This window comes from Typopeltis vanoorti, chromosome 20, assembly GCF_054136105.1.
Source record: "Typopeltis vanoorti isolate ZY-2024b chromosome 20, IOZ_Tvanoo_1.0, whole genome shotgun sequence".
Lineage (NCBI taxonomy): Eukaryota > Metazoa > Arthropoda > Arachnida > Uropygi > Thelyphonidae > Typopeltis > Typopeltis vanoorti.
The window spans coordinates 46843780-46867523 of record NC_143568.1 but is presented as its reverse complement, the minus strand read 5'-3'; the positions used below and the strand labels follow the sequence as shown (position 1 = coordinate 46867523).

Here is a 23744-nt window from a genome sequence, read left to right as displayed (position 1 = left end):
GATAAGGATTCTTTAGGGAGAGGAAAGAGAAGGGAAATGAGCTTTCAGCTAACTGCAGAATTAACAAAATCCTGATATTACTTTTGAACAGATGCAATATTTATGTAAAACAAAATATTGCATCTGCTTGTCTAGCTTTTTTACAATTTTGCATACCCATTGATGGCCTTTTTTAATGATAAAAAATTCTATTACAGTATGGAAGTTTCTCTTTGTTTGTCTTACTATTAAAAAATATAATAAGATGAAAGGAGTAAAACTATAAAAATATATTGTATGTAGTTTAGTCTAATATTTGTATTAAAATTAGAGTTCGTATCCTTTCATCTGTTATTAACGATAGAGAACACAGTTGAGATTACTATTCAGTTCTATGAGCAAGTCCCAAGTGTCAATTTCAACTTGAATTCATAACTGTAAAAAAAAATGGTGTGTGTGTATGTGTATATATATATACTAACATTGAACAGATTTATCTTTTTTTACTGCAGAATGCTGCAGTAGAACAAAATTTCATTCTTGTTTTAAACAGTGTCGAAATTCTCAGAAATTACTTTTGTTAAAACTAGCAGTTTTAAAAAGTTATGTATTACAAAATTATATTTTCATGAACACGAAAAGTGCGATATGGGGAAATGATCTGCATATTATTATTATTCCTGACACCTCCAAGGAGTCCGAAGACTCATCGCGGGAGGATACTTACAACTTTCTCAACCACTACACCGAAACTCTACTACGAATCATCTCCATCAACGCCATCTATCGCCCACCACAACTAGTATTTTTTGTCTGTAAATTGCGTGTGTTCTGAAGGGCCGATTTGTCTGTATCTGTACTTGTCCGATATGTACTTGTATAAGTGCATATACATATATTGCTAAAAGCTGCTGTGCATATTAGCGATATATGCTAACACTGTGGTCTCACAAGCAAACTAAGTTAACTGCAGGATTTTCTTGGAGATTGATTGGTTTGTCCCAAAGTAGTCTCTAAGCAAATACCATGTGACATGCAATGAGAAATTTTACTAAATGAGAATAGCACATTTCCAAAACATGCTGTTACTTTTATGTACTAAAAATGCAGTTCTTTGAGTATACTCAGTTAATTTTGTTTGATAGAATGTAAACTGACAACACTGCAAAAGTACCCAGTTAATAGGTTTATCAAAATATTCTTCTATAACTCTAAGTGAACTGTAAAGCCATATTGTTTTCAGGAGTTGAATCAGTTGTCACTGATACTTTTCATGAGCCCTTTTCTTATTTTGCAAGTCTATAAACTACCAGTGATGTCTGTCAGCATGAATTCACAATAGCTTGCTTGGATGTCATCAAATATAAATGATATAATAAGACATTATGGATGTTTCTGTATGTTCTTAATAGCTGATATCTGTAATTTAAATTATCGCATAACTGACACTGAGCTATTACTCATATAACAGACAATTCAGAAGATATCTGCAATATTACAAGACATAGATATGCATAGTGGAACCACCAGCATTAAATAAGGACGTAATCAGACCACACTGATATCTGGTCAGAGAATTTGAAGGAGATAAAGATACCTTTTAGAGAGGCTACAGAGGGGGTGGTGGTGGTAACAAATGATTTAATAACTTTGCAACATTACTTGTGAAGATGAATTCAGTGCATAGCTTTTGTAAATAGAAGAGGAAGGTATGCATGATTGAGATATAAGAGTTTGCTGAGTGGACAGAGGGAAGTTATTATAGAACAAGGACTAGGGAAAACCCTTAGAAGTTGCATAATGACTGGATGAATCAGAAGTTTTTCTTATGAGCACTGAAATGCATTGTTGGGATGTGTTATGAATGCAAGGAGTGTGAATAAGTACATTGTTACGATATGCAGTCCAGGAACATCATGAGATATAGATATCTACTTTACATAATATTAAATATCTACATCAATCAATTATTTATATTTAATGCTTAAAATAAAAGTTATTCAATAACCTGTGTAATTTGCATACTGCCTGTCATACACTGATGTTGCATTCACCACTTCCCCTGTCAACATACTCTACTTGTCACAGTTACCATCTGCTCTTCCTACCTTATTCAGTATCCATAAATGATCTCTGGTTCTTTCCTGTCTTACAATATATTAAACAATTTCCCCCTTCATCTATTCCTGTAAAATCCCTTAAGTTTTATATATACCATATCTCTATTATATTCCTCTCCTCTCCACAATGCATCCCAGAGTGGCCAACTTTAGGAATTCACAAATGGGGCATTATTTTCTTCTGTTCCCTAGTGTGTGTGTGTGTGTGTGAGTGAGAGAGAGCATGTATGCAGCTCACATGACTATTCACTTTGATCTCATTAACTAATAATAATATAGAAATTTGACCAACAGTTGTTTTTCTTTTTTTTTTAGCATATATGTATTATTTAATTAAGTGTATATTGTATATTTACATCTTTTATTAATAACTAATACCATTAATATAAGTGGATGAAATGCGAGATATCAGCTTTGATTCTGCATTATGAGTTGATTTGCTATAGCCTGGTTTCTCCATCTCCACATGACATGACTTGCTTACTTTAAATTTCTGTCTAAAAACAAATTAACATCTTGCAACATAAAACTAACAATGTAATTATGTCTTGCTCAATTGTTCTGTGAAACCATAGAAGCTGAAATGAGTTCACTCTTACAAAATCAGTTGCAATGAAGAATCTTTATATAGGTTTTTTTCAGCTGAAGGTGAGTTAACTGGTCTCATACAGGAGCAGCAGGGTTTTTCCCTTCAGGAAACTAGGGATTTTCATCCTACATTCAGGCAGATTAGTAGAAAATAAACACAATTTACAATTAGATACTATTGGTAGATGGTATTGTGTGGAGTAGTGATCCTTCTTGATGAAGCCTGGTGGTGTCATAATAATAAATTAATACTTTATTCGCAGCTATATTGCAATCATTTATTCATTTTCTTTAATTTTTTTTTATTTTTCAATTTTGATATGTTCATGAAATCCAGGACCATTAATGTCACATGCAGACATTTTCTGTAATGCAGGATTCCAGGACCGTTGTAAATCAGGATATTAGCCACCTTGCCTTTGATCATACTGGGAAATAACTAATGTGACAGTGTTGTTTGTTTATATTTTCACAAAAGTGTGATGTAAGTAGTGTTAAAATGGGAGTGGAGCATAATTGAGACAAATTGCTGTGTTGGTAATACAGCGTGGTTTTCTCTAAAAATGTTTGAAGATCCAGCGAATAATAGTACAACTAAGCAAATATCCTAATCATTTTTGAAAATGTTTCCAGTAGATAAGTGAAAGAAGAATGGAAATAACTTTTAGAGTAAAAGGTTACATCTAGAAAGTAAACAGAGAAAGATGCAGATTGAAAAGTCTGAAAAATTTGTGAAATTTTTACTGAAATTTACTTACATATATTATTCCTTTTGTATATACTTTTGTGTACACGAGCTTGCATTGCTAATTTTTTTTAATGTCACGAGAGGTTTAATTCATATCAAAATCTTAAATAAGAGAACAGAAAACTTATTTTTCCAGTATGCCAACAGTAAAATATGAAACAAAAGCACATTTTCATGTGATGTAAATGAGTCATGTCATTTTTTATACATAGGATTTTTAGGATATCATAATTTATACACACAAGTGCATCTTTTGAAAACGGAACATGACAAATTTTATTTTTATTATTATTACGTGACACCTCCAGGGAGTCGAAGGATTTATTACAAGAGGACACTCTACTTCGCTAAATACATCTCATCCTCTCCCTACTACTTAATTCTCCTGCTACGATACTATACCATTTTTATTTGTAAATTGCATGTGTTCTGAAGGCAGATTTGTCTTTATGTAGGATAAAAACCCTGCTACTTCTGTATGAGATCGGCTGACTCACCTTCATTTGAAAAAGCCCATATAAGGATCCTTCCTCCCCCTCATCATGTTTTCAAACCAAAACTTTACTATACAGATACCAGACTGGTTGACTGAGTGGCTAGTGTGCCTACTCTCCAGCCAACAGGCTGTGGGTTCAAATCCTTCTGTGGGGCATGGATTTTTGTGATTGTATTTAGGTGGAAGATGGATTTCATTGCATGGTGTGAGACCACTACTCTGCTTATTTTGGAGGCCTGAAGTGGCATGAAAAAGTTCCATGTTTGGTCTCTAGAGCAGGGTTTACAGACTATGTAAAGAATAAATTAAAAATACAATACAGGTATCCATTGCTTAAAGTGGATTTGATTATCGCGGCGAAATTAATTGCGGCAATCCCTTGATATACACGGCAAGAGTTTTGATTAACGTGCCTTCAAATTGCCACAAAATCATACTCGCGCCATGCGGCTGCTTGCCTCGTGGTCATCCAAATTCTCTTAATGATCTTTGTGAGAATGTGAAAGTTTTATTTTTCCCACCAAATACTACAACATTGTTACAACCTATGGACATGAGTCATTGCAACTTTCAAAGCCTATTTTCTTAAAAAAACATTCTCAAAGGCAGTTGAAACAACGGGTGAAAATGCGATTACGCTCGACGAATTTTGGGAAAAATGTAACATTAAACACGCAATTGAGAACATTCGTGACTCGTGGGAGCAAGTGTCTTCTAGTTGCATGAAAGCTGTTTGGAGAAACCTTCTGCCAGAATGCGCTAATGACTTAGGTTGTTTTCAAAATCCTGTGAACAACGTGGTCAAAGAAATCGTTGCAATTGGTGAAGACCTCGGTGTTGATGCAGAAGTTGTTAAAAAATTATTGGATTCAAATTCAAAAGATTTCAGTGACAACGATCTTCTTGAAATTGAACAACACGCATATGAAGACAACAAACAAATGGAATGTGAAGATGAGGTTCCAAAGGAAATAACAGGCAAAGAATTGGATGGAATATTTCGCAGTTTAGAATCGCTTAAGCAGCAAGTAATGGATATAGATCCAGATGTTAATTGAAGAATGCTTGTTTGCCGAGGTGTGGAGAAGCATTTTGCTTGTTATCGTAGAATTTATGCCGATAAGAAAAAAAACTAAAACTGTTCAAACGACTCTTTATAACTTTTTTTGATTAAAAAAAATTGCAGTAACTAATGTAGGTACAAGTATTTATTAAACATTTACTTTGCATTCATTTTTTATCTTTCCTAAAAGAGTACCATATAAAATGAATTATTAATACAGTAATCGATTAGGGACGAATTGTACTTTTTACCATTGATTATTAGATTTGATTAACACTATTTTGATATACGTGGTAACATCGAGGGATTAATTAACCACGTTAATCGAGGGATGCCTGTATATATATAATTGGTAAAACCAGAAAGGGGGGAAAAAACCTTAACCCACTCATGGATAAAAGTATACTACAGGTTTGCAAATAACTTTTCATGGGTGGGAGCAGCCACTGTGTGTTCCTGCAGACTTGCAGTGAATTTATTTAGGAGTATAACATCATCTGTATATGAGATTAATGCTTCTAGTTTTGATATCAGTTTAATGCAATTTTCCTTCATAACGTGATCCATATAGATGACGAATTGCAGTGAAGATAATATACATCCTTGTCTCACCTATCAAACCATTTTCCTTTGCTTCCTTCAATTCTAACTTCTGACTTACAGCTCAAATATAGACTACGTATTGCTCTTTCACAATACAAGATTTTAGCAAAACAAGTGTTTTTGGTAGGAAAGAGATCCAGAGTAAGACAGTCATCTAGGTGGATTGATACATTGAGAATTGCCTTAGAAGACCAAAATATAAGCTCTGACAATAATGAAGTCTTGACAGATAATGGATTAATTTGAAGGAAAATTATTGATAGAAACTACATGAAAAGTTTTATATCATTACTATCATATGCACCCCCACCAGTGGGTACATATCAGGAATTTCATAATAATGCTTTATGATCTAAACAACACACCAAGAGAGAAAAAAAAAATTATTTATTACACTCGCTAACCTACTACTAATGACCTGAGAAGTATTCTATGAGAATAATCTGAATGGAGTTATTGGAAGAAGCAAAAACGAAGAGTGAAAACGTAAAGATTGTGTATTTTCTGCAATGCTATGATAGAGATAAACGGAGGATGACGTTAGCAAATGAATCAGTATGCAGGTTGTGTAGAAGAAATGATGTAGAGTTTGTGGACCTATGGTCTGAATTCATCAGATGGAAGAACTGCACTTAAGTGGATTTAGATTTAACTGTTAAGAGAGAGCTTTGTTCACTTCACAGAGAGCAAAAAGTGCATTTATTATATATAACTTTTGATTTATAGGGAAACTGAAGCAGTTAGCTTAATGAAAGGTGGGATTCTGAAATGGATATAAAGACAAGGATTGAAGTTGTGCAGCAGTCCTTCATGAAAATGAGAATATTATTCTGCAATGAAGATGTAAACATAGAAGTCAGATGGTGAATGCTGAAATGCTATGTCTGGTCAATTCTGCTCTATGGAGTTGAAACATGGACATTGAAGGTGACAGCCATCAAGAAAATTGAAGTCTTTGAGATGTGGCTATATAGAAGAATGCTAAAGATATCATGGACAGAAAAAATTACCAATGAAGATGTCTTAAAATCCATTAGCAAAGCCAAAGATCTCATACAAACAATCAAGAAACGAAAAATATCATATCTTGGCTACATCATGAAAAACGGCAAATACCAACTTCTACAAACTATTTTGGTAGGAAGAATTGATAGCAAAGGAGCTAGAGGAAGAAAAAGAATATCTTGGTTTGACAACATCAAGATGTGGACAGGAAAGAGCAGCATACAACTGCTCAGATTAACGCAAGAATGCAGTTTGTCCACCAAGATGGTCACTGACCTTCAATAGAATATGGCACCATAAGAAGCGAAGAAGTAGCTAGGGTGGATGTAGGCGAGTGTTTGTCTGTGTGCAGGCATCCATGAGATAAGTGACTGAGAATGATCAGATCATGTGGAATCTAGTCTCTCAAGCAATGACATTGAATGAAGTAGTCAATTTAGGATGTGAAGGTGGTTGGGAACCTAAGGGAATGCTATGGTTTCTGTATACTAATGCCAGAAGTATCGGGAATGAGAGGGAAGAGTTACTTGAATATTTATATATTTGTTTGTGGTCATTTGAAAATCCCTTGGGCTAAATTTTTAAAATGATTGTCAAGATAATATAATTGCATGTTAACTTTTTGTTCATAACATTCAGCTGAAAGTTTTTTACATTTTCATTTATAGGAGGGTACCACCCAGTAAAAATTGGGGATCTCTTCCATAGTCGTTATCATGTTGTACGAAAGTTAGGCTGGGGACATTTTTCTACAGTCTGGTTGTGCTGGGACCTTTTGTAAGTTGTAGGTGCTTTTAATTTTTATGAAATACTTCATTATGTTCTGGAAAATTGGAGAGGAGTGTTTACAGGATAATGTGATAGTTTAAGAATTGATTACTTCCTGTATTATCATAATTGTTTTAATTAAGTGGCAAAAAAAAAAAGTCTCCAGGTCGACCATAGCCACAGTCATTGTCTTAGCAGTAGGTTTACTTTGATTTTGAAGTGATGCCAGATTAGTTTGTTCGGTACTGTCATAAGCTTGTATTAGTATTTGTTTGAAAATTAGTTTTTTTATTTTATTTTATTTTATTGTTTTAATGGTAAATAACTATTGAATTTTATTTACTGTAAAAGTATGATATAATGAATAATGCATATAAGGTCTGTTTTTATTATGCATTGTAAAATGTAACTTAAATATAGGGAATATTTTTTTTTGTAATTAGTGATATTTTCTGTGATGACAGTTTTTTTTTTTGGTAGCTACTTTTGTTATAAAATTTTTCTAATTTTGGTAATCTAGAATATTTCAAATATATATTATTTTGGTTTTCTGATGTGACTAAATAATACAAAGAAAGTTGATCCAAAATCCAGATATATAGTATAGAAGTGGGAAATTAAAGCAACAATTTGTGAATAATCATAAGGTTTATTCATTAAAATCAATTTACTGAATAAATTTTATTCAGTTTGCTGTGTTGTTTGGTACAAATACAATACTGATTACTGAACTTTATGGACTAATTATGGAAATGTGGGATCCCATTTGAGTGCATTTGGACCAGTTCTTTTCTTCAGTGTAGCATGGAGGGAGGACATTCATTTTGGTCATTCTTTTTCTGATATTGACTAAAGTTGTGAATTTAGTATTATATTGCAGACTTAAGCATTTTTATCAAGTTTAAGTGAGATTAGTTGTGTATTACACTTCCAATCTTTTAAGGTTATCCGTTACAGAACTGAGATCATGGAAACAGTTGACTACCCATCAAACTTTACATAACTGGCAAAGAGGGGAAATTTTTGCTCTTAGTTTTCAAACCTAAATCATATTTTATGAATACATTAAACAAGGATCTTAATACCAAACCCCAAGGTATCCTACTTCTAACCATTTGCAGAGTCCCCTCTGAACTCTTCTCCTGTCACATCTTACTAGATAATCATCACTTTTCTTTCACTAAAGGTCAGGCCAGTAGAATAACAGTTGATCAAATCATTGTCTCTTTGGCATACTATCTGAATTGTAATATAGCTTGTCTCTCTGTGCATGCGTGCTCCAGATGATGACCTTAATATAAAGGTTGAAACGGGAAATTAAAGTAATTATTTCTAACATGGTTGTAGCCTACATAATTTGTCTGAAATGAAAACATATCATTGATTCATTACAGGAAGATAAAGAAAAATTCTACTTTCTTTTAAAAAAAAGAATATCATGACAACAATAGACCAAGGTAATGGCCATAATGTGATTTATTTAGATTTCAACAAAGCCTTTGATAGTGTTCTACATTGATTAAATGCTTTGTTGAAATAATCTAAATAAATTGCATTATAGCCATTACCTTGGTATATTGTTGTCATGACAGTTTTATTAAAAACAAGTAATTTTTCTTTATCTTCCTTTAATGAATCAATGATATGTTTCCATTTCAGACAAATTATGGAGCTACAACCATGTTAGAAATAATGACTTTAATTTCCCGACGTTTCATCCTTTATGTTAAGGACATCATCTGGAGCGTGCACGCACACACACAATCTATATTACATATTTCAGACAGTGTGCCAAAGAGACAATGAAATTTTCTCCTCCAGAGGGGGGGGGGGGGGGAGGTACATTAAAGCTATTCTATTTAGAACATTATCAGAGAACAAATTCATATAGATAGTTTTATTACAGCAAAATTGGTGTTCTAATTTAACATGAGAGTTTTTATATTAGAATTAAGATCCTGGATTACTTATAGTCCTATTTATAAATAACTCTTGGACAAAAAAGGTTATATGGGTAGAATATGTGCCTCTCATATTCTTGGGATTTTATGACCATCATTATTGTTAATATTAGAGTGGTTGATAAGAATTTCACAGGCCTCCTTAAATTTACATTCATAATGTTTTGGTGTGATGTAAAAACAGGTGCCTTTCCAATCAATTCTATGTAGAGTATTCAGGGCAGAACAGAAAGGCCTGATTTACCATAGTTATTAACATGTTCGCTGCCAACTACGAGTATACTCGTATGACGCTTACCACCGGCAATGAGATTACTGTACTGACCTTGAAGAAGTGAAAATGCTTGGCTTGTGGAGCTAGCATCAAAACTGTGTATTCTCATAGATAGTATATGCTCTGCACAAGCCAACTAAGAGTCTCGTATGACGCTTACTGCTGGCAACGAGATTACTGTACTGACCTTGAAGAAGTGAAATTGCTCGGCGTACGGGAACAGATTATGCCGAAGTAGCGTGGCAGCGAACGTGTTAAATTTAATGTGTCGTTTATGTTCCTTTTTTTTCGGATAGGAATTGTTCATCCTTTTTTCTCCTATATAGGGCAAACTACAGGTGTAATGAATATGGTATACTCCTTTGTGGGCCAGTGGAGAAAGTGGATCCTTGGACAAGTTGAGTAAGTTCTTTAATTTCGCAGGAGGTTTAAAGGTGGCATTAAGATTGTATTTCTGTATTATTCTGTTTATTTTATCTTATACCCCTTTTAATGTATAGAATGGTTGCAGTTTTATTTTAATCTAGTTTATTTTTGTTTTTCAGTGAGGTTTTATGAAGAATTTTGTTGATAGTGTTTTGGCTGTAGGCATTTTTCAGGAAGGTATTGCTGATAACTTTTAATTCATCTTTAAGTGTTTTTTCACTGGATCAGATCTTCAAAGTCCTGTTTTTTAGTGTGCACCTAGTTTTTGTGTTGGGTGGTGGTAGGAATTTACATGTATGTGTTGGTTTTGATAAGCAGGAAAGGAAAGACTGCCAGTGTGACAAGTTCATCAAGAAAATGAAGTGTGTTCTGACTTTCAATCTCAATTATGAAGTGCATGCGTTTGTGTTGTTTATTTAGGAGACTGAGGAAAGTGTCTGATGGCCATGGGACCAGATGGCAAAAAACATAGTCAATGTCTCTAAGCCAGACTTTGGGTTTTAAAGTAAAGGAATCTAGAGTATGTTGCTCAAAAGCTTCCCTATAAAAGTTAGCAATTGGTGGGGGATAACAGTGAGCCCATGATGTGCTCATTTTACACACACAGTTTGCATGTACCGCACTTAGTACATGTGCAAAAGCGCTGTGATATCGGGCAGGAATTTGTACTGTAAAAGAAGAATTGTCATTGATTGGGATATTCGTGAAAAGAGCAGAGATGTCAAAACTGACTAATAAATCACTTTTTTCCAGTGCTATGTCTTTAATTTTGTTTCCAAAGTGTTGTGTGTTTTTAATATAGGAGGGAGAATGACCTACCAGCTCCTTAAGTGTTGACGTTAGTTTCTTGGCTAGATAATAATTGGGGTTGTCTCCAATTTGTTAACAGTCCTGGGTGCCCCAGCAAAGTTTAAGTTTTTACTAAGCAGCAAGAGTTCATCACTATTCAGGGTGTGGCTAGAAATGTTAATCACATGACTATTCATTGAAGACAGTTTGTAGTTCCTTTTATCACTTAATTCTGGTTGGTTGTTGCTATCCTTGTTAGTAGTGGGTTGTTATTGTTATTACTGACTTGTGGTTGGCAGTATTTGGCAATATTCATTCAATGCAGAGAAATTGAAATTTGGATATAAGTTTTCATAACTCATAATTTCAGAACGTACCACTCTGGCCAGTAGTTGAGGGTATAGACAGCCCCAATTATCATCTAGCCAAGAAACTAGCGTCATGCACAAAGAGGTGGTAGGTTATTCCCCCTCCTATATTAAAAACTCGCAACACTTTACAAACAAAATTAAAGACATCACACTGGAAAAAAGTGATTTATTAGTCTATTTTGATGTCTCTGCCCTGCACAAATATCTTAATCAATGACACAATTCTTCTTTTACAGGACAAATTCCCGCCTGGTATCACAGTACTCTTTGCACATGTACTATGCAAAACACTTTCTACCTACAAAAAGAAGGCACAGCCATGGGCTTGCCATTATCCCCCCCCCCCACAATTGCTAACTTTTATTTTTATTATTATTATTATTACAGGCACCTCCAAGGAGTCCTTAGACTCATCGAGGGAGGCACTAAACATCATGTCAAAAACTATTCAGCATTTGCATAGTATCTATCATACTTTGCTTTGAACTCATTTACAGTTATGGCACCTACAACAGACTCTGGCAGCTTATTTCACTCATTCACCACTCTCCAAGTAAAAAACATAGTTCTAAAAGCCTTGCTAACTACACTCGTGCTCAGTTTCCTTGGATGGCTCCCTAGTTCTCCCACCATCACACCTATTATGAAAAATTTCCTCTGAATTAATCTTGTAAAAACCCCTCAGTAATTTGAATGTCTCAATCATATCACCACTTTTCCATCTATCAACCAGTTTCTGTAAACCACAAATCTTCAACCTGTTCTCATAAGGTTCATTCCATAGATCAGCTGCTCTGGAACCTCTCTACCTCTCCCCATCACCAAGAAACCCTGGAACGGAGATCTGCACACAGTAGTCAAGATAGTCTTACCAATGCTTGATAGCAATAACCTGCTTGTCAAAGTATTCTTCAGTAACCAAGTGATCTGATGAGCTGTTTTAGTCACTTTTGCTATGTGCCCCCTAAACTCCCTATTCACTAACACTCAAGTCTCTGGCTTCATCGATTTCCTGGAGTACGGTTCCACCAGTGTGGTATACTGCTGATAATCTTTTCACCCCAAAACACATAACCTTACACTTTGCCACATTAAGCTGACATACATTCTCCTTAGCCCAGTCTTGCCAATCTATCATAATCATCCTTCAAAATTTTGACATCATGTGTATTCGCCATTGTCTAACCAACTTTGCATCATCAACAAATAACTGAACAGTTCTTCTGAGATCCTTTCCTATATCGTTAATGAACAAATTAAATAGCAGCAGTTCTAGAACAGAACCGTCCGACATACCACTAGTCACAGGTCTTCTTTTGGACCCTACTCCTGAATAAACTACTCTCTGATATCTCTCCATCAACCACCCTCCTATCCATCTCGCAAACCCTATACCCATCCCCATGTGCTGCAGTTTTCTGATTAGAATTCCATGTTGTATCCTGTCGAAGGCCTTTGCAAAGTCCAATAGTATCACTGTAAACCCATTACCCTTATCCAATTCAGCCGTCACTGTATTATTAAATGTGAGCAAGTTACTGTGGCATGATCTACCCTTCACAAAACCATGCTGCCCCCCCCCCCCCCCCATTCAGTATCCCATTTCAATCTATCCTTTTCTGTATTTTGTTCTTTACCAACTTCTCCAATACTGTGAGCTGTTTTGATGAGTGACGATGACTCCTGATATGCTGATTGGTTGGTAATTTTTGACAGCAGTGTTGGAGCTTCCTTTATGCAATGGAACTATTTTCCCCCTCTTTCAACTTCCTCGGAACTAACCAGAGCTGAGACTTAGATTAAGCAATATGGTCAAGAGCACTGACAATTCCTTTGCCACTTCACGTAAGATTCGAGTTGGTATACCATCCAATCCCACAGATGTCTTCACATTAAGGTTATGTAATATACTATTCACCTCGGTTTCCTTATAAGCCATCTGTTCCCTCATTTCTGCGATATCACCGCCTGGATGATATACTCTGTTAAAGTGTTCACTTAGTAATTCTACTATTTTGACTGATTGTTACCTTCCTTACTATCGTCATTCCTTAAAATCATTTTGCCATATGAATTTTTCTTTTACTTGCAGCATATCGAAAGAACTGTTTGGGATTCTCTTTAGCATGCGTTGCTAATTTCCTTTCATAATCTGCTTTTGCTTTTCTTACCACACTAGTTACTCTTCTGGCCTGTGCCTTGTACTGTTCGTCTGCCTGCAGGTTACCTTTCTCCTTAAATTCCCTCCACAATTGTTTTTTTTTTTTTTTTTTTTTTTTTTTGCAGCTCCAGCTTAATGGTGTTATTCATCCATTTAACTCCTACTTGATTTACTCCTGACTCTAGGTTTGCAGTCAGCCATTACCTCCCCCAAACACCCATTTACCACTTCTCATGCACTATCAACATCTAGCCCTTGTAGTTTTACATGTCATGGCACTGATCCAAGCAGTCTCCTAAGCTTGTCATATTTACCAGCCCAATAATTCCATATGTATATAACTGAAAACACATATAACTGAAAATTCCAAACATTAATCTTGTAAAAACCCCTCAGTAATTTAAATCTCAATCATGTCACTGTCTCAATCATATCACTCCTTTTATCTTGATCTCCAAGGTCAATACCATATGATCACCCTCACCAATTGGTGGCAACATGGTCATATTCATTAGACAAATTCTCAGACCAGTTACTAAGTCAAGGACTCTCGAACCCCTAGTATATTCCATTACATGCTGTCCCAGGTAATTATCTATTAGTAGCTGCATAAAATCCATTTCCATCTTCTCGTGTGTCCTCTCTTCCTTCCAATCAGTGTTACGATAGTTGAAATACTCCATAATAATTGTCCTCCACTCATTGAGTCCATTTGACTATGCATACTCTCTCCGTCATCTGTTCCATTCCCTGGTCTATAGCAGCACCCAGATAGCCTCACACCAGAAAACCTCAAATATGTTATATTCACTGTCTTGTGATCAGACTTCTGTTTTCTTTAGTTGCAGTTCATCGGCTATCATCAATAACACTCCTCCCCTCATTTTTTTCTCTCTATCCTTCCTGAACACACTATACTCTTCACATTCTATTCAACTAACTCTATCATCTTCTGTTAGCCATGTCTCACTAATGCAACTTTGGCCAGGATGAGCCAACCAAGGCCAAAAATTCCTCCTGCTTGTTCTTAATGCTCTTTGCATTAGTGTACATAATGTGCAAAAGACTCCTACACCCACCCCTATCTTGATGACTTATACTAATTATCCCATTCAGGTTTGTTACCATTCGTACTAACTCAGGCATGTTGTACACATTCTTTACACCCAACTGCCTCACTGATGTCTGCATATCCACTCAACAGCTTCCCCCTCCCACCAAAAAAAGCTCTAGTTTCCCTGATTCTCACATTTTTCTACATAACTTCATTCGACAACAATTTGAGATGCAAATCATCCTTCTTGTATAAGTCCTTTTGCCTGTTATACTCACTCCATACATCCACAAATTCCACACCACTCCTCCTGAATAACCTATGTATAGAGTCATTTGCTATTATGGACCTCCTTTTCAACTCTACTTTGTCATACCGTGTCAACAGACTCGCTGTGGAAGCTTTTGAGCAACATGCTCCAGATTCCTTTACTGAAACTCAGTCTGTCTTAGATATGTTGATGTTTTCACCATCTAGTCTCATAGCTGCCAGCCATTAGATATTTTCTTCAGCCTCCTAAACAAACAACATAAACGCATACAATTCACAATTGAGATTGAAAGTCAGAACACACTTCCTTTTCTAGATGCACTTGCCACATGTCTTCCTTCTGGCAGTCTTTTCTTTCCTGTTTACCAGAAGCCTACACATACTGGCCAATATATACACATAAGCTCTTACCACTATCCAACACAAAAATTAAGTGCCATTAACACACTAAAGAACAAGGCTTTGAATCTGCTCCAGTGAACAAGCACTTAAAGATGAATCAAAAGTTATCAGCATTATCGACCTGGAAACTGGCTACAGCCTAAACACTATCAACAAAATTCTTCAGAAGACCTCACTTAAAAACAAAAATAAACTAGATTACCATGAAATTGTAATCATTCCATATATTAAAGAGGTATCAGATAAAATAAATAGAATACTACAGAAATACAATTTTAATGTCTCTTGCAAAATTAAAGAACTTACTCAACTCATCCAAGGATCCACTTCTTCCTCTTTCCTATGCTGGAGTATACCGTATTCATTGCACCTGTAATTTGCCCTGTGTAGGTGAAACAGGATGCACAATTCTTATCCAAAAAAAGGAATTGATCGTAAAGGTCAATGTTGTTTACATCACACCAAAACGTGGTATGAACGTAAATTTAAGAAGGCCTGTGAAATTTTTATCAGCCACCCTAATCTTAACAATAATGATGGTTTAAAAATCCCAAGAGTATGGAAGGCACATATTCTAGCCACATAACCTTTTTGTCGAAGAGTTAATTAGAAATAGGACTGTAAGTAATCCAGGATTTTAACTCTAATCTAACAACTCTCATGTTAAATTAGAACACCAATTTTGCTGTAATAAAACTATCATATGAATTTGTTCTCTGATAATGTTATAAATAGCATATAGCTTTGATATAGCTTTTCTCTCTCTCTCTCTCTCTCGAGGTAAGGCCAGTAGAACAACAGTTGATCAAACATTGTCTCTTTGGTATAGTCTGAAATATAATATAGCTTGTCTTTTGTGTATGTGTGTTATACTCCAGATGATGACCTATATATGAAGATCAAAACATCGGGAAATTAAAGTAATTATTTTTAACATGGTTGTAGTCTCCATAATTTGTCTCAAATGAATACTGATCACCATGTAACACTGAAGGAAAGGATAATGTTGTCTCTTTTTTCAGCAAGTTCAAGGCTGACCTTAACTCGATTTTGACTAATGAAACAAATGATTTTTTTTTGTAAAAGTATGAGGAGGGTCTGGAAAGTTCCGATAAACACTATAACAAAAATGATATTAAAGCAACTGATATAACCAAAAGAAAGAACATATATTAAACCCCTTTAAACCCCATGTTTCATCAAATTGTAAAATAATTTGTTCTTTTCATTTATATGATGTACATAGGCTGTTCAATAAGTAATAAGACTATATTTATACAGAAAACAGATTACCTTTAATCGTCATCATTTACATGGTCTTTTTCGAAGTAACTACCGTGAGACGTGATGCATTTGTTCCAACGTTGCATCCATTTCTTAAACACGTGAGTCCGTTTTTTGAGAGTTTTTTCAAAACTGCCTCCACAGCTTTTACACATGCTTTGTTGCTTTCGAAATGGCATCCTCTTAGTGGTTTCTTGAGCTGAGGAAACAGCCAGAAATTGCATGGTGCAAGATCAGGACTGTATGGAGGGTGTGGTAGGATATCTGTGTTGTTCTTCTGGAAAATGTCTACTACACAAACAGCAATATATGGCCTTGCATTATCGTGGTGCAATAAGAAACCATTCTTCAGCAATGGACGCTTCCTTTTGACGTGCTTGATGATAATCGCTGCTGTGCTGTGTTGACAGCTGGCACCACTGAAGACAGTGGTGCCAGCTGTCATCAATTTTTTTTTTTGCAAAAAAAAGTCTGCAACTGAGATTCACCAAACTTTATGTGAGACTTTAGGGGACTGTGTCCTGGCATATCCAGCATTTTCCAGATGGGTGCCAAGTTTAAAACATCCTAAGACAACAGATGTCCTCGGGTCAGTAAGATCTTCCACAGGATTACACCTGAAACATTGATGCCGTATATGCCATGATCCTTGATGATAGACAAATCCCAGCCAAAAACATTGCAAATGCTCTAGGGTTATCCAAGGAACGAGTTGGGGGATCATTATCCACCATCATCTGGAAATGCAGCTCTCAGTGATGTGGTTCCCCAAATTTTTGAATGCTAACCAAAAGATAGAACATGTGCTGTCATTTCAAGGGATTTTGGGTCATTTTGAGAAATCAGGTGCAAATTTTTTGGCTTGTATTGTGACTGTTGATGGAACATGACTTCATCACTATGACCCAGAGACCAAACAATAGTCAGTGAAGGAGACACAAAAGTTCTCCATGGCCCAAAGAAGTTCCAAACCCAAAAGTCAGCACGAAAGGTTCTTACCATTGTCTTTTGGGATGTGGATGATGTAACCCTTACTAAGCACCTGAAAAAAAGGTGAACAGCAGCAGTTTATTCAACAGTCCTGAAGGAATTGTAGGATGTACTGAAGGGAAAATACCATGAGGAAACTGAGCAGAGGTGTGTTGCTTTTGCAGGACAATGCACCTGCTCACACTGCTCATGAAATCCAACAGACAGTACACAACTTGGGCTTTCAGTGTATGCCTCACCCACCCTATTTGCCACACCTGGCCCCATCTGACTATTTCCTATTCTCAAATTTAAAGAAATACTTAAAAGGAACAAAATTTACCACAGATGAAGTCATATCTGCAGCTGAGGACTGGTTTGTGCAACAAGAGAAAGACTTTTTTCCTCAGAGGATTGCAAATGATGCAGCAGCAGCATTGTAACAAGTGTGTAACATTTTGTGGGGAATATGTAGAATATGTGTAAGTTAGATGGTTCTACCTCAATTCCTTCATGGTGATTATCACAACTTTTCAGCACACCCTTGTATAAGAACATAAGTTACCTTCAGAACTCTGCTTCTTGTGGTTATATCAGTTGCTTTAATATAATTAATAAATATATTATTTAGTTTTTAATATTGTTTATTGGCTTATTTTGCCAATACTTAATTATCTTAAATTAGGGGATCCTACATTTGCCATTTGCAGCTGCCAGGACTACTTGTGTGGATATCCTGGATACGATTCTTCGTATCCAGGATATCCACAACTTGGTAACTGAAAAAAACTGAAACAGTTTTTTTCAGTTACCTTGTCTGTGACATCAGTAAAGACTACCTTGTCTATAATTCTTTACTTTTATGTGATGAATAAACATTTTGAATTGGAATAACTTGCAATTTTTTGGTCAACAAATACTGTGCCTAGTCTCAGTGATTTACTGAAGGTGATGAAAAGTATTGTAATTAATCCGAATCATTGTTTTGATGATGCATCAAAGGATGTATCTTATCAGTCATTTAAGATATCAACAGTTCATCTTTGTGTGTCATGTAATTAATACCGCTTGCCTATCAAGCACTATTTTCCCTTCTTGACTGGCTGGTGTTTGCAGATCCTCTTGTAAAATATTTCTTGCATTTTTTAACAGTCTTAGCTGGATCATACACTCTTATTTCTTGAGAAGCTGGTCATTTTTTTTTACATCTATTATGTGCTTTTCAGGTTATTCTCAGCATTTCTAGTGGTTGTAGTTCAAATTTTACATTTTACAATAAGGATTTACTTAATGTTGTTTATATCTACAGTAGACTTTTTCTATATAGTATCCCCCCAATATAACATTAAAACTTGTTTGTTATAGTGTTATATTGGGATTTACTTTGGTTGAATTTAATCTTTTTGCAGTTGTTTATTTTCTATCCTGTCTGTACTTGCTAAGTACACTTTATCCATCTTTATTCCTGTGAGGATATCCTTTTCTGTTAGCCAGCCTCATCAGTGCTAATAATTTTTTTACCTCCAATTTTTTTTTCATTTAAAAAAAAAAAAAATCCAATTACTACTTTTATTCCTGATGATGTTTTTAGCATTAGCAAACATGAATTGTTACCAACCACCATGCTGATGTATATTCAAGTTATTCTTAAAATGTGGCTGGTTCAACTAAGCAGTCTGAATTGATTTATCAACCGAACTCCATACCTTACTGCAACAATGATTGCTTTCGTCCAACATATCTACCCACTTTTCTTGAGGTCATCCCTTCAATGCTATCATTCTCTGTCGCTCTCTGCTGCAACAGTTTTGATCTCTCACCTTAGTGCATGTATTCATGCTCTTATCCAGCTACCCTGTCTTTCTTCTTAGTTTCCTTGGCTAGCTGTATTTGCTTTTTTACTAAACAACAGTATTTCACAAGTCATCTAACACCACATCCATTTAAGTGTAATCCATACTTTTATAAACAATTTGCTATTAAGATTTCTTTTCCTACTTTAAAAAAAAAAAGTTGGAGGCAAATGGGAGAGGCCTATAACCATAAATAGTTATAAAAAGATCTAGAAGAAGAGACTTCAAAATGAAAATCTAGCAAAGTTCTTGGTTAATGGGATGGTGACACTTTGAGTTCAGCCCCACTCTCTTGCACACTGTTAGCAATAAGTTGATTCATAGATTGATTGTCAGCCAAAGAATTTGTGAATCAACTATTGTTGGCAATAGGTTTTTATCTGCCTTACATGCAATAGGTTTCAGAACTTTTAGCACATTAGTGCCATGCGTGGGCTAATTTATTGAGAGTGACAACAATGTTATTGTGAAAAGATGATAAACAACATGATTTTTACCGCTTTAATGATGATACAGAACCTCCGTAGCTCATTTGGTATAGATGAGCCCTTTGGTTGAGAGGACTCAAGTTTGAATACCATCTATGATGTGAGAAACCTTTATCCAGTATTTTCAATCAAATGGTGAGTAGCTGGTATGGAGGTAAAGGTTTTTCCCCTCCTGGAAACTCTGGTTTTTCGTCCCTCAAAACAGGCAAACCGGCCCCATGAACACACACATCTATAGCCAAAAAATACCTTCCTCACAGGAGTAAAGTTCCAGCTGCATTAATTGGTTGTGACCCTTAAGCAGGGAACTCTACCTGTCCTAAGGGATGGATGGGTTTAAGAGATGATGGTGATACTAGTAATGATGTAGTTGATGGTATGGGATGTAGTTGCTAGTATTAGTAATAATAATGAAGTGTTGAAATGAGAATGTTTAGTATATTTTTTACTCATTTAACAAAAACACGAATGGATGGAAAATATGAGTCGAGAACAAGTTGGCTGTTTTAACGAAGCTAATAGAGAAGTGGAAGGGATGTTCACTAATTCTTGAAAACTATTAATAGTTGATAAACTTGGATGACAAGCTAGATGGTGTTGCTGTGGATTCAAATCCCACTACAACAATGAAGTTTGAGAGTCTACGTAGTAGATGATTTTCATCATTCACTGTGAGACCACTGCCCTACTTATTTTGGAAGCCTGAAATGTAAATCAGACATTTTACAAATGGTAACACAAATCTTGTGTAAAGACTTAATGTTTGCTTATTTGTGTTAATCTTTTCTAGTATTTACACAAAGTGCCACACAAGAACAAAATATAATTTTGTTAAGCTGGTGCTGTTTTACTGGATTTCAAACTAAGTATCTTCAGTGCACAAAAATACTATGCTTACATTCACAACTGCAGCATTTTGTTAATTTATTAATTTGTTAGAGCAAGTGGTTCCTTATTGAACCATTAAATACTGGTTCATTGCTATAAATAGACAAATAGATATGTGACTTTGCCTTCTAATGTTTTTGATAAGGGAGAAACTTCTGGGTTTATATTCATCAGCTCATTTCACCAGTTAATTACTTAATGCAAGAATAAATAATTCACATAGTTTAGTGAGAAACTTTGTAGTTCATTATTCAGTAAGAATGAAAGATGGCTGTTAATATCATCCTTTTTATTATCGCTCATTGTAGTTATAAGACTTCCTTACTTGAATTTCATATTACTAAAACTTAATTTGAAAGTTTTACAAATAGAACAGTAGCCCAAATCATCTACCATCTAGTATTCTGTTGAAAGTTTTTTCACTTGGTTATAAATTAAAGACAACAAGGAATTATGTTCATTTTATCCTTTATCCAAGTGTAAGCAAACTTTGTTTGCTTACACTTGGATAAGGTATTTTCACAACTGAGATGCTTATATACAAGGCGTGTTCAAAAAAAAAAAAAAAAAAGACTGAACTTTTGCTATAAAGACTTTATTGCTCATTTTACAACATTTTAAGCACTGTCCCCTTCAAAGTAGTCCCCTCTGTTGGTGATACATCGTTCCCAATGTTTCTTCCATTGTTGGAATGCATTTTCTGTGATGGCATGCAGTTTTTTTATCACATTTTCCTGAATCTCGTGTGTAATTTGGAAACATGCCATCACATGCCTCTTCCTGCACGCAGCATCCCTCAAACACGCTAAAACTTTAATAAATTTAGTTTAATCCTTTACCCAAGTGTAGGCAAACAAAGTTTGTGCCTGAAGTAGTTCAGGACTGAGGCAACTCATAGCAAAGGTGGACCAAGCTCTCATCATTCCTTGTCTCAGTATCTCCCATAATGCAAAGCACATCTCCTTGCGGACATGTATAATGTTATGCATTAAGGGAAGGGCCACAACCCAGACCAGCTTCGACCTTTATTGAGGTCTCATCAGTGGGAGGTAGACTCAGAAGTGGTGATACTAAGGCAGATGCAATAGAGAGGTCATATTTACTTATACGAGTTGCCAAAAGGTGTACCACCTTATTATTAATTTACTCTGGATTTAGAGAAAAATGTTGGAAGTTTATTTTCCACTTGGTTAGACTATAATAAATTTAGTTTAATCCTTTACCCAAGTGTAGGCAAACAAAGTTTGCGCATGAAGTAGTTCAGGACTGAGGCAACTCATAGCAAAGGTGAACTAAGCTCTCATCACTCCTTGTCTTAGTATCTCCTATAATGCAAAGCACATCTCCACGGGAAGGTTGTCTCAATCTCCTCCATTGACCATATCCTTGACCTCTTTCCAAGCAGGGTATATTACATCTAAAGTTGTAAGTTACCGATTACATTTGTTTCCAATACAAAACACCGAGAACATACTTTTGTGATAAATATTAATGACTGCTTTTGTTACTGATACACTGAACTTTTTTTTGTTTGTTTGGGTCGCTTTTTTTGCTATCTTCGAAGTTTGTGCTGAGCCGACCTCAGGTCTGCTCAAAGCTGAGGTCGGCTCAGCACAAGAAAACCACGGCATCGATTTAATTGTTTACATGAGTATAAAAGATAAGTGGGAGCTTCCGTACCTCAGTTCGTTATAGATGAAGCCCTTTGTTCGGGAAGACTTGGGTTCGAGTCCCGTCTATGACGTGAGGAACCTTTATCTAGTCTCTTTCGACTAAAGAAGTTGTCTATATCGGATCGATAACGCAGCCCTTGTTGACCCGAACGAGGGCTGCGTTTGTTGCTATAGCTCCTGGCATTAGGCGATAAATCGGCTACAATGCTCAGACACTTTTGCTGGTCAATCATGTCAATGACCTGAAATGCGATTGGAAGAAGAATGTTTAAAAATGGAAGAAATGAACTTTTGGTTGGTAATTTTCTTGGATCGATTTAACAAAGTAAGGTATTTTTTATGTAGATTAGTATTGGTTTTTTTAAATGCTTGGATCCCTGCATTTTTTGAGACATTAATTCTGATTTAACGTAGTAGATAATTCTGCTTCTAATTCTGTGATTTCTATTTGTTGCTAGTTCATGTTTAGAAACTCATAACTAATTAAGCAATAAGGAATAGATTGCTTTCTGATAAATTTTATTTGCACCTGGTGATTTGATAACTTCATTTAGTTTAGTGAACGTAGGAATGAGTTTATCGCATCTGCACTTTTTTAAAAAAGAGATTCTGGCACATAGATTACCGTATTTCAATTGCAGTTTGCCTAGTAAGTTTGTCTTCTGTGCTGTCATTTCCCTATGAAGGAATAAGACTGTTGTATAATGAAACCTGTGGAGCATTCATGACTAAGATGCCCAATGTCCTATGATACTTAGGATGAAATATTTACTTATTAAAAATCTTATTACTGTGGTTACGTGTGTATGTTTTAGTTATTATTAAATGTTATCAGTGGGAGCTAGACCCAGATAATATGCAATGTCATATTTGATCTTTATTTGAGATCTCATCAGTGGAAGTTAGACCCAGAAGTTTGAAGTAATACAGAAGTCATTCCCATATACAAGTAGCGAAAAGGTGTCACACCATATTAAAATACTGTGGATCAGAGCTAGTCATTGCAAGTTTTTTTCACTTCGTTATAAATTAAATTAAAGTTGCCAAAAATTCCAAAAGATCCCATAATGCTTAGCATTATACACACCCAAGAGGATATGTGCTTTGCATTATGCGATATACTAAAGCAATTAATGTGAAGTCATTAGCCTCTATAAGTAGCTCAGTTGTAAAAATACTTCACATGCAAATTTTGTTTGTTTACACTTGGATAAGGGATAAATCCCAAGAATAAAATCTTTTGTCATCTTTAATTTAATTTTTAAACAATTAAAAAATCTTTCAACAACTAGATCAGCAATGATTAGAGTATTTTAACACCTTTTCACTACTTGTATATGAGAAATATAATTTATCTATTACTTCCACCTTAGTATCACTTCTGGGTCTGACTCCCACTGATGAGACCTTAATAATGGTTGCAACCAGTCTGAGCAGTGGCTCTGTAAAATCTTTCATGATAAGTAACTTATGTTCATTTTTATGTTTTTCTAAGGAATTGCACTTAAAGA

The 23744-nt window shown here is 35.3% G+C and overlaps 1 protein-coding gene across 2 annotated transcripts in view; it reads left to right on the top strand.

Moving 5' to 3' along the window:
* LOC150095409 (SRSF protein kinase 3-like) overlaps window positions 1-23744 on the top strand; it is a 429406-nt gene that overhangs the window by 55538 nt on the left and 350124 nt on the right. For both annotated transcript variants that reach the window (XM_090410594.1, XM_090410593.1), the window contains exon 4: window positions 7271-7379. In XM_090410594.1, the coding sequence (XP_090266720.1) occupies window positions 7271-7379 (109 nt within the window). The remainder of the gene's footprint in view (window positions 1-7270; window positions 7380-23744) is intronic.